General features: G+C 39.3%; 1 protein-coding gene across 8 annotated transcripts in view; it reads left to right on the top strand.

Annotated features, from left to right (window-relative positions):
• The window catches only part of LOC124260639 (SH2 domain-containing adapter protein D-like), a 72,802-nt gene extending 56,735 nt beyond the window's left edge, over positions 1-16,067 (top strand). For 7 of the 8 annotated variants that reach the window (XM_046694965.1, XM_046694968.1, XM_046694969.1 and 4 more), the window contains 5 exons: positions 5,021-5,123; positions 5,421-6,164; positions 6,770-6,923; positions 8,188-8,307; positions 9,447-16,067. In XM_046694965.1, the coding sequence (XP_046550921.1) occupies positions 5,021-5,123; positions 5,421-6,164; positions 6,770-6,923; positions 8,188-8,307; positions 9,447-9,627 (1,302 nt within the window). In that variant the 3' untranslated portion in view covers positions 9,628-16,067. The remainder of the gene's footprint in view (positions 1-5,020; positions 5,124-5,420; positions 6,165-6,769; positions 6,924-8,187; positions 8,308-9,446) is intronic. The other variant, XR_006894140.1, reaches the window with a different exon arrangement.
• The last annotated feature ends 1,062 nt before the right edge of the window (positions 16,068-17,129 follow it).

Here is a 17,129-nt window from a genome sequence, read left to right as displayed (position 1 = left end):
CCCTCTTCTCTTGTGGAACTGTAGAACATATTCAGCCTTTACCAGAACACGGTACTAAGTAGAGTGAGTGAGTTTAGTTTTACTCCGCACTCAGCAGTATTCCAGCTATATGGCAGCGGTCTGTAAATAATCGAGTCTGGACCAGACAATCCAGTGATCAACAGCATGAGCATCGATCTGCACAATTGGGAACCGATGACATGTGTCAACCAAGTCAGCGAGTCTGACCATCCGATCCCATTAGTCGCCTCTTACGACAAGCATGGGTTACTGAAGACACATTCTACCCCGGACCTTCACAGGTTACTAAGTAGAGGTGGTGTGTAGCATAAACACGCAGCAAGTGTTTCCATAACATGCAGAAGTAGAAATGTAACTGCCAGGTCGCATGCCTGTGTTGGATGATACACAGTATCAGATTACGTAACAACTGTATTTGATTTCAACCTTGATCATGTTGATAGTATGGTTAGGTTTCACTCTGTCCAGCTTCCCGTGTTCAAGAGCAGGCACAGTGTTCTGTGTCAGTGTTTTGTATCTACCAACAGCGGGCATCACTGAAGAAAGGAAGTATTATTCATTGTAGTAATGTTGATACTGATGTATACATTACTCACTGAGCGGGATCCTGTTTGCCCCAACAGAGGTCGTATTCCTGTCCATGTGGTATTTGTCTGTCTCAGTCCCTGAACCACATTATTTTCCCTACTGCCTAGCCCTCTCTGAAATGCTAAAGCCCTAAATGGAGCAAGTCTAGACTTCTCTAGTCTGTCACACAGTCCCTGAACCACATTATTTTCCCTACTGCCTAGCCCTCTCTGAAATGCTAAAGCCCTAAAAGGAGCAAGTCTAGACTTCTCTAGTCTGTCACACAGTCCCTGAACCACATTATTTTCCCTACTGCCTAGCCCTCTCTGAAATGCTAAAGCCCTAAATGGAGCAAGTCTAGACTTCTCTAGTCTGTCACACAGTCCCTGAACCACATTATTTTGCCTACTGCCTAGCCCTCTCTGAAATGCTAAAGCCCTAAAAGGAGCAAGTCTAGACTTCTCTAGTCTGTCACAGTCCCTGAACCACAATATTTTGCCTACTGCCTAGCCCTCTCTGAAATGCTAAAGCCCTAAATAGAGCAAGTCTAGACATCTCTAGTCTGTCACACAGTCCCTGAACCACATTATTTTCCCTACTGCCTAGCCCTCTCTGAAATGCTAAAGCCCTAAAAGGAGCAAGTCTAGACTTCTCTAGTCTGCCACAAAGTCCCTGAACCACATTATTTTCCCTACTGCCAAGCCCTCCCTGCACTGCTAAGGCCCTGCACTGCTAAATGGAGCAAGTCTAGATATACAGAGGTTCAAGATCTCCAAACTCACTGGGGCTCGTTTTCAATTTAAATGGGTTTATTTGTTACGATCAAAGTTACATATATTCAGAGACTCAGCATTAGACTAATGTGGTGGACAGAAGGTCCGAACAAACCCAAACATTCACATGAATGCACCACTTGAAAAACGATGGATAGCCGTGTGTGAACCACGTGCAGAATGCACAAATCTTGCGACAGTGTACATTGTCACTGAACAAGGCAGGAATTTGTTTGTTTGTTTTTTGATAGAGCAGCCATGCTGTCAGCGACTGTCTCTTATAGTGCCAAATCAGGGCATAATTGTAAGAAGTCAAATAAGGACTTCAATTGGACCATGTGATGGTTTCGGTGGTCACATAAGGACCGTGTCGTGTTATGTCAAATTAGGACATATTGCTGTATATAATGCCGGCAAAATATGTCGTTAGTTCATGTTTCTGTAAGTAAAACTATAATGAACTTTGAACATTGTTATTTTTAAGTCTTCCACTGCTGCGAAACAAGTGGTATATGTAGGGCAGGACTCAACACATCGTGTGTCAATTAGGCCCGGTCAGTTTCTGGATCGTCCTTATATGGCTGAAATTATGCTGATGCAACGTTAAAATTGAACTTAAGCTCTCGTTTGGTGGTGACCTGTGAAGATCCAGGTTAGAATTGGTCTTCAGTAACCCATACTTGTTGTAAGAGGCGACTAACGGGATCGGGTGGTCAGGCTCGCTGACTTGGTTGGTACAGGTCATCATCATGATCATATCCCAATTGCGTAGATCGATGCTCATGCTGATGATCACTGGATTGTCTGGTCCAGGCTCGAATACTTTCAGGCCACTGTCATATAGCTGGAATATTGCTGAGTGCAGCGTTAAACAACAAACCAACCAATCTTTAGTGGTAAATAATGAGGCAGTATTGAGGTGATAATTTCGGTGTTGATTACCATGTTCATTCAGCTGGTCTCCTTTGTGTTATCGTGTCTATTTGTCACGTAGTTTTGTGCGTAGTATGTACAGTGTACTTGGTGTACAGGTGGCTGTTTTGTCTTGGCTCAGTATAACCATTAAACCTTTTTGAGGTTGGTAAAAAAAACATGAAAAAGCCTTTGATGTCCATAATGGGATATGTTTCTGAAATACTTTCATTTCCGTACTTGTGTGTGGTATCAGCTTCCTACAGCATGAAAATGCATGAGAGAGACAAAAACAAAGAGAAAATTCTGAAGTTTATTATTAATTCAAACTGTTCAGTGCAGTGTCCTGTTCCAAAGGCCTATCCTTTTACAGGCTTGGTTAGATTACGTCATACAAGAAACATGATTAATTGATTTCAAGAGAGAGAATGGGTAATGGGGCAGTGTTACGGCAACATCCTGGATAAACTTGGGTCTGCCTCTGAAACCATACTGAATGATTTATCATTACGTTTGTAATCTGTCTTTCTTAACAATTAGTTTGTGGTCATAATATGGTGAAGTTGATGCAATAAGTGTCTTGTTAGGTTTATTACCATGTGTTCAATGTGTCGTGTGGTAAGTGGAATTAAACACCTAAAACTGATGTGTGCTCAAAAATAATTATTGTTGAATTATGTATAACATGTTAACAGACAATGTAAACAGGAAGACTGCTGAGCTGCAGGAGGATGTGTTTGTACTGTTTTTGTATTTTCAAGGAATATCTGCAGCTCTTCAGTGGGTCAGTTGTTATACAGGAATCTAGCATCCTGTACATACCAAATATGAAAATAGACAGGACAAAATCACAGTGTGTCCATATGTATGCAGTAATGCTGCTATTTCATGATTTGGTTAAATTGATCAATTATAAAATACCATGCATAGTTATATGCTTGTGCTAACGCTGTTTCAAATCTATTTTTAACTAATGGACTCTGAGCATGGGCAAGTTGACATCATTTGTGGTAGACTGCTGTATTCATTGTTTTCACATATTTCTTAGAACCTTATTTTGCAAGTTGTGACCCCGTTTTGTTAAACTGGACCACAAATAGATGTATGCTTTCAGTCTCCTTCACACCCCAAATGAATAACCATGAATAACATAGGTAAACCTCTGTTTATTTTGCTGAATCATTGTTAAACTTTTAATTTTTCAGAAAGATGATTATGAACATGATAACTGATTTTATGTCTGTCAACTCTCTTAGATCATTGAATCATTGCTGTCAGGGTTTCACATGGTGATCAGATGCTCAGTAAATTGCGTAGCATGGCATAGCATAGCATAGCATGGCTACGCCATTAGCATTCTCAGGGGTGGAAATAACTTTAAAATTGCTAGTATACTCCGTTACAGTGGCACATGTAAAATTACTTGCCCTGATAATTTTTCAACTATACCGTCCGTTTTCTTCTTGATTTTTGAAATAAACAACATAATTAATATTGGAAAGTCAACTGGACACCGGTACAGTGTGATATACAAATTTGCTTACCCGACAGAAAAAACCACTGGACTCGGGCGTCGGGCAATGGGTTATTTCCACCCCTGAATTCTGTGATTAGCACTGAATAGTATGAGCGAGTTAGTTGGGTTTAACATCGCTTTTAGCGGTAGTTCACCAATATCACAGTAAGGGAACCCAGAAATGGGCCTCATACCCCTGTGAGGACTTGAACCCTGGCTCACAGAAGAGTGCTAACACTTGACTACCCCACTGTGCCAACCACCCCACACTTCAGTGTCTGAATATGGTTTAATGGTTTTATGCCACTTTAAGCAATATTCCACCACAGATTGTACCTGTGTTGGAAATTGAACCCGGGTCTTCAGTGGAAAGAGCAATAATAATACGCACTTCCACCCATACTAGAAGTAGAATAGACAAATCACTGATGATAGGACGGAGGACTGTGTTGCTTTTTCAACACTGAATACAAATCTGTTTGTTTAACCAAACTGTTTCCATACAAAGAGAACCAGGTTAAATGTCGTTGGCAGATCGGCTTACCTAGACATGCACATGAATTATATAACCCCAAGAGGTTATTATGACCAGCTAGTGACAGATGGTTTCACCTTAATTTTCAAAACGTGGTGTCCAGCTACCCCAATGATTAATTTATAAATTATAGGGTCTTAAATATGTATATATTTATGAGGGTCGTGTAAACAAATGTAATGGTGTACACAGGGATCCAGATAATTTTTCAACATCAGGAGTACGTACTCCTTATTTTTGCAATATAGGAGTACTGGAAAACCTTAAGAGTACATTTCGAGTACTGAATGAAATTTAATGCAGTATCAGTAATCTTGTATTTCGTTTCATATATGCACCACAACATTGCTACTCTTGTATAAATGGGGCAATAAACAATAAAATAATACTTTTTCAGATAAATACGTCTGTAAATGATTCTAAGACCGTACACCATTGCTGTGATGCGTATCTGCTACGTTTTCTAAATTATTTCCTACCGTATCATGCATATTTTTTAGCCGTACATACGCCGATACGGCCCTTATCTGGAGCCCTGGTACAGTAATGTAAGATTTGATGATTGCTTCAATGAGAGGATCTTTATGTTTTTTGTAGAAAGCTTGGTACAGTGACTGTTCTTCTTCTTCCATTCTGTACATCATGTATATTCTGTGTCGTGTCAAACCTGTTGTTACTTACTGATGTATGTTCCAGGTGCGTCTTGGTGACTACACTCAGCCCGTGGATGCTACCAACTTTACGTGGGGTCGGAACGACGAATATTGCGAACCCTACGTTGCAGATCAGCTTATCAAAGGTTTGAGACAATTATGATTGAAAGATCCTGTCATCAATGGCTGTAGCAGTGATTACGTTTTAGTAATATGGATATGAAAATGTGCAGTAGTCCTCTCATATTTTAACACAGAAATGTATCCTTATAGGGTACAAATTACCCCTTGATAAAGGCTAGTTGACATGTTTGCTTCAGAAAGATGGATACAATTAGAAGTCTTATTAAATGTTTCATAGACCTAACCAGTGGTCATCTCAAATGGGGACCACTGTGACCATTATTTTAATGCATTAAATGATATTCTTTGTACATCTTCAGAGGCAGCTAAAAAGAGACAGTCAGACAACAAAGTGTCAGACAACATGGACGTCAATTCAGAAAGTACAGATTATAATCGAATCAACAGAAAGATGGCTGTAAAAACACCCAGAGAAAGTGGTCAGACCAACCCCAACTCATCGTCTGCTGTTGGCGGCGATGGTTATGACCATGCCACTAGCTGGACAAGTATTGCAAAGAGTTCCGATTCGAGCCATGATACATATGAAGAACCGTGGGATTCACGCACAAGACAGAGAGATTTACAAAGTAAGCTGAATAGAGCTCAAAGTGAAGAAATTCCAAAACAGCTTCCATATCCTGACTCGAGACGAATGTCTCAAGATCCACCAGCCATGCGACGTAAACCACAACCATCGGACATGTACGAAGATGCATGGGACTCTCCGTTTAAGCAAAAACTTTTAGAGGAGAAGTTGAATGCTGCTAAGAGAGGTGGCGGGGCTGCTTCAAGGTCCCCTACTTCCCCCCTCCCCTCTTCCCTGCCCTCCACCTACGAGGAACCATGGGATATCAAGAAGAGACAGATGGAACTGGAGGGGAGGTTAGAAGCAACTCACATCCACAAATCCCCCATTGGAACCCCCATTAGTCCCTCGCGCCGTAGTCCCCAGCCCCGCAGTCCACAGCCCCGTAGTCCACAGCCCCGTCCCGGACTGGATACTTACGAAGAGGCCTGGGACCTCAAGACAGGGGCCAAGGCAGTCAGCTTTCTCAGAAGCAGTGAGTCATAGAGATTATTGACCATAATATTGCACAATTACGTGTTGTTATGATCATATGTTAGGATTGTTTGTTTGTTGTTTAACGCCACACTCCGCAATATTCCAGCTATATAGCGGCAGTCTGTAAATAATTGAGTCTGGACCAGACAATCTAGTGATCAACTGCATGAGCATCGATCTACGCAGTTGGGATATGATGAAATGTCTCACCAAGTCAGCGAGCATGACCACCCGATCCCGTTAGTTGACTCTAAGGGTTTGATTCCCTGTAAGGATAAAATGTGTGAAGCCCATTTCTGGTGTCCCCCGCCATGATATTGCTGGAATATTTCTAAAAGTGGCCTAAAACTAAACTAACTCGCTAAATCAACAATGCAAATCTTCTTTGTTGATTTGCCTTTTCTTTTAAAAACAAAACAAAGCCTTTTCTCTATTGAACAGAATTTAATTATTTTTTTAATCCGAAAACAGTTTGGTTGTCAAAGTGTTAACAAAAGGACCGATAGGCTTATGGTTAGGTTGCTCATGTGTAACAGGCATTGTTCAGAGATGTCATGTCCCTGTTGAAACCTGTTGTACAATGACTGAAGTGTATTGTTTCAGATTCCCAGCAAGACCGAGACCTGGCTCCCAGCTCCCCCCAGTCTCCTAACTCTGGCTCCCCAACCTACAAGCAGGTGCCCCGTATCACCATCCCAGCCACAGCCTGCACCATAGGGGAGAGAATCAACCCCATCATTCCCTTACAAAAGCAGAGGTAAGATGACAGTCACGCTTCACAGTAAACATGCGAAAGGCAAAAAGGATGCATAGATATCATTGTCATTCAAGTCCATTTGCAGGGCATATTGTTTTAATGCTGGGAATCTCAAATATTTTTTTAATATTTGTGTTATTATTTGGTGTTGGGTAATATAAGTTGTATGCTTCTATCGAGGGTAACACAGTCTGATGTACGCCTCTGTGTAGTAGTGTCACCCGAGCCGGTAGTTTCCCTACACTCTTGCCCTCCCTGCAATGCTAAAGCCCTAAATTAAGCAAGTCTAGTTTTCACAGGTTCTGGTCTCCCTGGGGCTCCTTTTCAATTTAAATGGGTTTATTTGTGTCAGTCAAAATTATATATATTCAGAGACCAAGCATTAACCTAGACCCCAGATACTTGATGCAGAATTTGATTCACTGCTGCAGAGTTCAAACCTCAACTTTACCCTTGGCATCAGTTTTCGCCTGTTAGCTCCAAACTCATGGGGGCGGTGGTGTAGCTTAATGGTTCAAGCGTCCGCTCGACATGCTGAAGACCCGGGTTCGTTCCCCACATGGGTGCAATGTGTGAAGCAATGTCCCCCGCCGTGATATTGCTGGAATATTGCTAAAAGCGGCGTAAAACCATACTCACTCACTCACTCTCACTCACTCACTCACTCACTCACTCACTCACTCACTCACTCACTCACCCACCCACCCACCCACTCACTCACTCACCCACCCACCCACCCACCCACCCACTCACTCACTCACTCTCACTCACTCCAAACGTATGCTATTGGTGTTTTTCATCCAGCTGTAAAACCATACTCTCACTCACTCACTCACTCACTCACTCACTCACTCACTCACTCACTCACTCACTCACTCACTCACTCACTCACTCACTCACTCACTCACTCACTCCCTCACTCACTCACTCACTCACTCACTCTCACTCACTCCAAACTTATGCTATTGGTGTTTTTCATCCAGCATCCAGAACCTAACATGCGATGATGTAACTGATGTCCCGTTTAAATGGCATCAAGACCAGCTCCCTCATATCCTTGTGTTACTGAGTTGTGCATGTGTGGTAGGAGACCAAATATAAATTATAGCAGGATCCTATTAGATTAGTTTATTTTGATCATGCGAAAGCAGCCTTTTTCTATTGACAGTTACATGCTCAGTATATTATAAAAGGATCTCCAAAGGAAGTAGATGCTGACCATTTGTTATTAGTGAGTTTTAGTATGACCTCTGTCTGTTGTCAGCTGGTACCAAGGTCGTATTTCCCGAGCTGATGCTGAGAACACGTTGCGTGTCTGCAAGGAGGGGAGCTACCTGGTGCGAGAGTCCGAGTCCGAGAGGGGCCAGTACTCTCTCTCCATCAAGTACGTAACACACATTGTACTGTCACAAGGGCAGTACAGAAACACCATTGATTTAATACCAGGGTTTTACATAGCTCTTGAAACTGGGGAGTCCTGGGGAGTCCATTTCCAAAATTGGGGGTCCATCAATTTGCATTAAATAAATGATAATGAATGCTTCCCATTTTATAATGATTATGTTAAGATATGTGTTACTTTCAAATGTCATTAGAATAATGATTGTAAATAGAATGTTTATATTTTAATATGGGATATCATTACAAACTCAGAAAGTTCTTTCCCAGAAAAAAATTATATTGAGTCCACAAGGACGCCCAGGATTTTAGTTTGGGGGTACTTCACCAAATTTCTGCGTCCAATACGCAGGAATCTTGCGTCCGGTAAAACCCTGGAATACAATTTTCTAAGAAGCCTAACTTCATTTGACTACAGAGAACAGGTAGTTTTGCCATGGCTCCCTCTCTCACATTTTCGACCCAACTCTTCAGATGTTTAATGGCTGCCCAGGTTGGGTATGATATATGTTTGGGTATTCGACATAGTAAATTTGGCAGATAGTTTTGCCAGGGCCCCCTCTCTGACATTTTCGATTCAACTCTTCAGACGTTTAATGGCTGCCCAGGTTGGGTAGGATATATATTTGGGTAGTCGCATAGTAAATTTAATTCTATCCATAGTAACCGCACTATAACAAACAAATGACTGTCCAGGTAGGGTAGGGTATATATTTGGGTATTCACATAGTAAATTTAATTCTATCCATAGTAACCGCTATAACAAACAAATGACTGTCCAGGTAGGGTAGGGTATATATTTGGGTATTCACATAGTAAATTTAATTCTATCCATAGTAACCGCTATAACAAACAAATGACTGTCCAGGTAGGGTAGGGTATATATTTGGGTATTCACATAGTAAATTTGAACTCTATCCATAGTAACCACTATTACAAACAAATGACAGAATGGTCAGGTCTAACTGTAGACTATTTTAGTCCATTTATCTCATGTATCTTTATTTTAAGCATTTCATTAGAAGACAAATGGAAGTAGTGTATACATGACCACGTTTTGTATTGTATGTAAGCTGGTTTAGAATGTTCATCTGTTGTTTAACATTAGAATTGCATTCATTTCAGGAGCCGTTTAATGAATATCCACCTGAGGATTACCAAGCGTTCAAACGGGCAGTTTATTCTTGGGGAAAACAGTGCATTATTTGATACGATCCCAGAAATGATTGATTATTACACCCAGCACCAGGTCCCACTCAAGGGGACACAGCATCTCACGCTTCTGCACCCTGTGGAGCTTCACTAACATGTGAGGCTACACTGAGGTGTGAGGCTGGACTAAGGTGTGAGGCTGGACTATGGTGTGACACTGGACTAAGGTGTGACTATGATGTGGAGCTAGATTGAGATGCCAAGCACCTGTAAGGGACAGAGGATGTCACGCTTATGCCACCTGTGGAGATCCACCATATGTGGAGACCTTGAAAGGTTACAGAGGGACAGAGCACCTCAGGTTTTGCACCCACTGAGCTCCACCATATGTGGAGACCTTGAAAGGTTACAGAGGGACAGAGCACCTCAGGTTTGGCACCCTTGAAGCTCCACTAAAGTGCTGAGCCAGGCTACACCTTAGTTACAATGTTCACAGCGTTGACAGGATGTGTGATGAGAGAACACGGACTACAGTGATCGATGTGAATGTGCTGGAGAGATTGAAACTATTAGAGATCTGAGAATAGCTGACACCTGATTTCCATCTGATAATGACATCGGATGTAAAATTATAGACACAGTGGTATAGTCTTAATATGATACAAACTGTGATAAAGTTGAAGCAAGATGACACACTGATTAATACTTTTGAAGAAAGATTACAGTGTGATTAAAACTACTGAAGAAAGGTGACGTGATGAAGACTATTATAGAAAGATGACACTTTGACTAAAAGTATTGAAGAAAAATGACAATGTGAAGAAACTATTAAAGAAAGATGACAGTGTGGAAAAGAAAATTGAAGAAAGATAACAGATGTTGAAGGAAGATGATACAGTGTTGAAAGATAATATAGCATAATCATAATATTACGACGAATAGTGTTGAGAACATCGAGATATCTTGTTTAGAATCGACTTCCTAGATGGCATGAGAATTTGAAAAAAAAAGTTTGCAATTAATGTGTTTCTCTGTTATTATGAAACCGTGCTTATCCTGTAACACTCACTGTCGTAGAGACACTGCTTGAATAAGTTAATATGTGCACGTCTCATAACACTGTTCTTAAATCATGTATACTCAACAAAAATAGTTAGGGATAATGCATATTTATGGTACAATTATTTGTTGTGTAGACTGTCATAAGAATGACCCCCAAACTGTTGATGGTCCTCAAACTATTTTTTTGCCCAGTATAGATAGCACATTTGACTGTAGATGAAACTTTCATGGGAACTGTCAAATCTGTCCTTTGAATTCTACACTTGTTTTCTTTAATTGTTGTTAAGCAGTATTACAGACCATGGCATTCAGTTTCCTTAGAGTACCAGAAAATATGCTAACTTGTTTACATATCATTAGCTTGTTGAAATGTAAGTAGTTATTTTTGTTATTGCACACCAGATATTACAGAATTTGGCTACGCTTAGGAACCGGTCATTATTTTTCTTAGCAAGTAACTCAACAAAATATGTTGGTTATTGCTCTCCAGAACCAACAGCCATGGTGAGCTATTATAGAATTTGGCTTCGGGACCAGTCATGTGTGGCAAGAGACTGGGAGGGTGGGGGTATGAGGGTTTTGACAAACAGAAAATATTGACCCTCTCATATTTGTCAATGATCATCCCCATGTCATGTACATTTGTGACCTTCCTTAAAAAGAAAAAAAACAACATTTTTCTTTGAGGGCAAAGTTGTTGATTGGCCCACACAAAATTAGGGTTGGGTATTACCAAAATTTTCATATTGCGATATATATTGTGGCATGTGTCAGCGTATTGCAATATGTATTCCAATGTATTGTGAATGTGTAACAGATGGTTGAAGGTGATGAAATTATTGTTTCCTTACGATGCCACTGGCCACTGTCAGGACTCAGATGTGATTGTACAAGAGATCAATTGAAAATGTTTCCAAATAGAAGACTTCGCTCTAAAGTTTTGAACTGGAGAAAAAACGTCTGCAGTGGCATCCGCCATTTTGGTTTCTTTATCAATACAATGAGTACAATTTATTTATTTATATGGTTTAAAAGTCATGCAAATGCAATTATATGACCACTAAACATTCTCCAAACTGTTAATGTATAATAATATAAATGAAATACATGTTATTAGTATTTTTGACTACATCATGAAAATTACCGATCATGGTCACGGAAACTGCCAATCGTATCGGGTGAACCGGTTCACGAAAAGTACCGCAATATATCGTATTGGGCAGTTTGAATTGCAATATACTGGTTAACCAGTATTATCGCCCACCCCTACACAAAATATGGCAATACAGTATAGGTACTAAGGTTGCAATGTTTCATGCCAAGTCCCTTGATTCAGTAGCTAAGCCTTCAGCCGACGTTTCATCAGCAACGGAAGAGTTGTTTGTTTTACCTTCACTCAATGTGATGTTGTATAATTGGGTGTGCAATACCTCATAATTGAGGTGTATTGACAAAGCAATCCTGAGATTATCATTAGATCATAGGTGTTCGGATGTCACACATTTTCAGACAGCATTGTTTACTCACACTATAATTAGGGAATACCTCATAATTGAGGTGTATTGACAAAGCAATCCTGAGATTATCATTAGATCATAGGTGTTCGGACATCACACATTTAGACAGCATCGTCAAACAGCATTGTTTACTCACACTATAAAGGGGGATGTTGTGTCACACAGACATTGTAAAATATTTGTGTTTGAGATATTATATAGGAGACGTTTTACAGTTGTTCATATCAATAGCAAGATAACAACGAGTGTTTCTTCAGCATCCGAAAACCAATGATATCCACTACTTAGTGCATCTGTATGATGTCCATGCCAATAAACATTCTTTGGTGAAAAACAGTTCAGGTTCAAGCCTAAAAATTGATGTATGTGATATTTATTACCAATACCTTGTTTGAGAGTTAGCTAGCTTGCTTTAGAAATATTCTTCTACCTGCACTTGTCTTGCTACTGATTCACTTGTAAAGGTTTACAATTGTACATTTTGAAAAAAATATAATCATAATATATTTCCTGACAACTGTCTATTGATTAATGTAAATTCCTATCTCATCTGATAGTGTCCATTTCAGGCTTGGTACGTCCTCTCTATTTGCAATGTCCACTAATGTGTTTAACTTTCACAAGTATATCTCCTGTCTCAAGCAATGTTTGAATTTGTGAATTTAGATCAGGAATGTAGCAATGAATGATTGATGTTGATATCTGAGAGCTTCAACAATAAATATATGTAAAATATCGAGAAGGGCAGAGGGGTAGCCTAGTGGTTAAAGCTTTTGCTCGTCACACCGAAGACCTGGGTTCAATTCCCCATATGGGTACAATGTGTGAAGCCCTTTTCTGGTGTTCCCCGCTGTAATATTGCTGGAATATTACTAAGAGCGGCGTAAAACTAAACTTTTAAATAACAAGAATACATTGGATTTTATGTATTGAGATACAGTGGCAATACAATTTTCGCAAGTCTTCCAAATTGAAACCCAATGTTACGGCTGTAGCAAACTGTATGTTACCATAGTTACTGTCTGTGTAACGATGCCTTTAACCATGTTGTATGAGCCGGCAATATTTTTCATCTCGGCCTCAAAATCATCGGACTACCAGAAATGGACATGCAATAGTGGAGAGGAAGTGGTTATAATGCTTAAATATTTTACTTAAACTGTACCATTTATACTATACTAACATGTACATGTGTGATGACCCTTGCCTTGCTTCTATGTGGTACTACTGTGTGTTAAGTGTAATGGGACTTCCACTGCTGCAGTTATTTAAACACATTCCAATGTATGGCTGTTGTGGGGTAATTGCTTCAAGGGAGACAACTCTCTTATGCATGAATGTTAACTGGTGTACATTTGTGTATTGTCATGGGTTTTTTCCATACACTAGTGCTTTTAAGCTGAAATATATTTAATATTTTGAAACATGAGTTCAGCTGTTTTATCTAACAGTTATTACCGAATTTATCATTGCAATGATGTTCATTTTTAGAGTCATTATCATCATAATGTCGTTTTTATAATATCAACCTAAAAACTATGGCTGTTTATTACAGAATATTTGTGCTGAAAATCAAACTTGAGTATGTTGCCACGATAGCGAACATTATATGATGATGTTACATGAAAAATATTATATTTGAATATGACAATATTTGTGCATGTTTTATGGAGTTGTTCAAGAAGATATTCAATGGTGCTTTTACACTGTTACGGAGTAAATATGATGCTGTCATACCAATCCAAAGTATGTTCTCTGTGAGCTTCAGTCCTGTGTATATGGTGCACGTCCCTTGTAGGACCGAAACATCTAGAACATGGATTTTCATGCCTTATATGTGTTTAATGACCAAATACTATATTTATCTGAATGATACGGAAACTTGTTATTTTATGTGAATAAATGGAACTATTTTCAGTCTGCTTCATTTATTCTGTAATATTCAGACTAAATCAGGTAGAAAATACATGATAGATTTGATAGCAGAATATGTTTATCTCGATTTTGTGACCTGAAAAAGTTTAAATAAACTTAAAATCTTAAAATAAGAACAAAAATTCAGGTCATGTGATGAGATGAACCTTATTTGACAGGAGATGATGATATTGTCTGGAAGTATGATGTACAGATATGTTATTTTGATGGTCTTGCATGTTTATATAGTACTCAAAGTAAAGGTATATAATTTGCTGCCTTTCTGTGTGTATGTATTCGGTAGTTGAGCACAAGGACAAGTTCTTTGCATGCATGATGAAGCAGGAACGACATTATCAAATATGAAAATTCAAAATAATTTATGAATCAAGCAGTATTTTCATAGGCATTACTTTTACACAGGCAGATCTTTTTTAAACAGGAGAGGGGGGTATATCATGTCTTAGGGTAGTCTAGTTGTTGAAGTGTTTGCTTAACACTCCGTGGACTAAGTTTAATTCTCCCGTGGGGAGGATGTGTAAAACTCATAATTGGATTCCTTCACCATGAGTTTACTTGAATATTGCTGTGAGCCAATTCACACTACACTTAGAGTGCATATCACTTTATGTCACCATTTGACAATGATGCTCCTTCTAAATGGGCGACACACATACTTGTGAGTACTTGAAAAGTGCTGGAAATGTTTGGTGTTAGGGTTTCTCGAAAATCTTCTAGATCTGATACGGGAGAGAATGTATGACAACCATTTCACATATCTGAGAATATGAAGCAGCTTGATTTGTTTTCCACCAAACTGGACATTTATTTAGTTCTAAGAATATTGTCATTACTGCCTAGCAGGTAGGGAAGTTTGTTAAACAGACAAAAACTTCTGCCATTGTTGAGTTATTCTCTTGTGCATAATGAGGGGGCAGATGACTGAAGTCATCACATACACCGAAGTACAATGTACAGAGGTTGCTTTCCTTTGGCTTGCCAGAAACCTACAATCATTATCACAGTCCCATTTTTCCATGGTTTCAGGTTTGTAAGCCCCATAGCCAAGATGTTGGGTTTCACAAGAGTGAGTGAGTGAGTTTAACTTTATGCTGCACTCATCAATATTCCAGCTATATGGCAGGGTCTGTAAATAATCATACAGAGTTACATCCCTTTGGCACACCAGGATGGTGGGTTCGAATCTCAGTTAACCCCAGTTATGTGTCTAGGTTAGTCAGCACCATTCCTGTGGCTTTCACCAAAGTGGTAAATATTCGAGACCTTCAGCCCTACGAGATTTCCTCCCACCTAACTCTGACATACCTTGACATAACTGGAGACTTGTGAAGATCTGGCTTAGAATTAGAACCCATGCTTGTCAAAAGAGGCGACTAAGGAGTTCGGGTGGTCAGGCTTGCTGACATCATTAATGAATGTCAGTTACGTAGATTGAAGCTCACGTTAATCATTGGATTGTCTGGTCCAGACTCGATTATTTACAGACCGTAGCCGTCTAGCTGGAATATTGCTGAGTCTGGCATTTAACAAGCAAAACAAATGATGTAACTAGAATACTGTTTATATCAGCATTGAACCTCACTCACTCACTCTGACAAGAACCCTAACTGAAGAATAACTGTTAAATTAATAAGTTGTAGATGAGAGCACAGTCATTAAACAATGCTATTTTAGAAAGTGGTCAAATGTAACATATGTTATGCTTGGGATTACACTTTCTTTGTAAAGTACAGATTATAGTACTGTTTGGGTTCGAATCCCGAATGGCACCAACCCCAAAAGTACTAGAATCTGTACTTTACTGAGAAAGTATAATCCCAAGCATAACATATGTTATGAGAGAACAGTCATGATATTAGGTTATGTTTTGCAGAGAACTCATTTGTCATGTTTATTTCAATCTTCTTCTCATCCTTGGTTGCTTTTATTTTATTCTTCTGTTCTTTTAGAGCTATTGCTTGTTACATGTGCTTATGTACGTAACTTTTAACCATATTCTCAATGTGTCAAAATGGTTATAAACTTTGTCTTCCTTCTTAAGACTGTTATTGTTTATATGAAATAAATCATATCTCAAATATTACATTTTTCTGTTGTACTCTCAAGGATGGACATGGCAGTATTTAGCAAAATCATTCATGTAAAACAGGCCTGATTTCAGGATTTATCAAGTTGTGATTAGTCTTTTTTCATTGGAGGGGCGTTTGGGTAGCCTAGTGGTTAAACCATTCACTCGTCACACTGAAGACCCAGGTTCCATTCCCCACATGAGCATAATGTGTGAAACCCATTTCTGGTCTTCCCCGCCGTGATATTGCTGGAATATTGCTAAATGTGGCGTTAAACTAAACTGACTCACTCCCTCCCTTTTTCATTGGATAATGTGAGTAGATTCTTGACATATTCCAGAATCTATTCAAAATGACATCCTAGCTAAGGTCATGTTGCCATGGTTTCAATCGTTTAAACTGTAGATGTATTTATTCCCACTTTAGATACAATATACTGAACCTTCAGATTGTCAATCTTTTGTCAATATCACTGACCCTACTACTTTAGGAAGTGGCATCTCACAACTGTTGAGGAATGACCCTACTACTTTAGGAAGTAGCATCTCACAACTGTTGAGGAATGACGTAAGTATTAATGCCTGCTGCTGTTACTTTTGTCAGATGTGACAGGTTAATATAAAGTTAAATATAAACTGTAAATAGAAGTAAACTCATGGAGGTAACTGGATGATTTTGCCTATAAATAATAATAATTAGTGAATTTATAAAGAGCTAAAATACTCCAGGCACTAAGTGTCTGCTCTAAACGCTATGATGAGTATATACATGGTATTTGAAATGAGTAGGAACACAGAAATCTAGCAGTGATAGTATTTTCGGAACAGGAATGTCTTTAAATGAGATTTGAAGTTGTTTAGGGTTGGTGACAGTCTGATATCATGGGGAATAGAGTTCCAGAGAGAAGGAGCAGCATAGATGAAAGAGAGGTAGCCAAATGACTTCAGATGACGTTTTGGTATCTCCAGAAGATCAAGATTTCCTATGTCGCCTATGTCGAAATTCACCTCAAAATCTGTGACTTGATTGTATCCTTGTGTATTCGGTTTTCGGTCATGTAAGGTTTGTCGACC

The sequence above is a fragment of the Haliotis rubra genome, unplaced genomic scaffold (genome assembly GCF_003918875.1).
Source record: "Haliotis rubra isolate DU_JTF1 unplaced genomic scaffold, ASM391887v1 Scf770, whole genome shotgun sequence".
In the NCBI taxonomy this organism is placed as follows: domain Eukaryota; kingdom Metazoa; phylum Mollusca; class Gastropoda; order Lepetellida; family Haliotidae; genus Haliotis; species Haliotis rubra.
The sequence above is the reverse complement of the archived record's forward strand: the minus strand, read 5'-3'. Positions and strand labels throughout refer to the sequence as shown.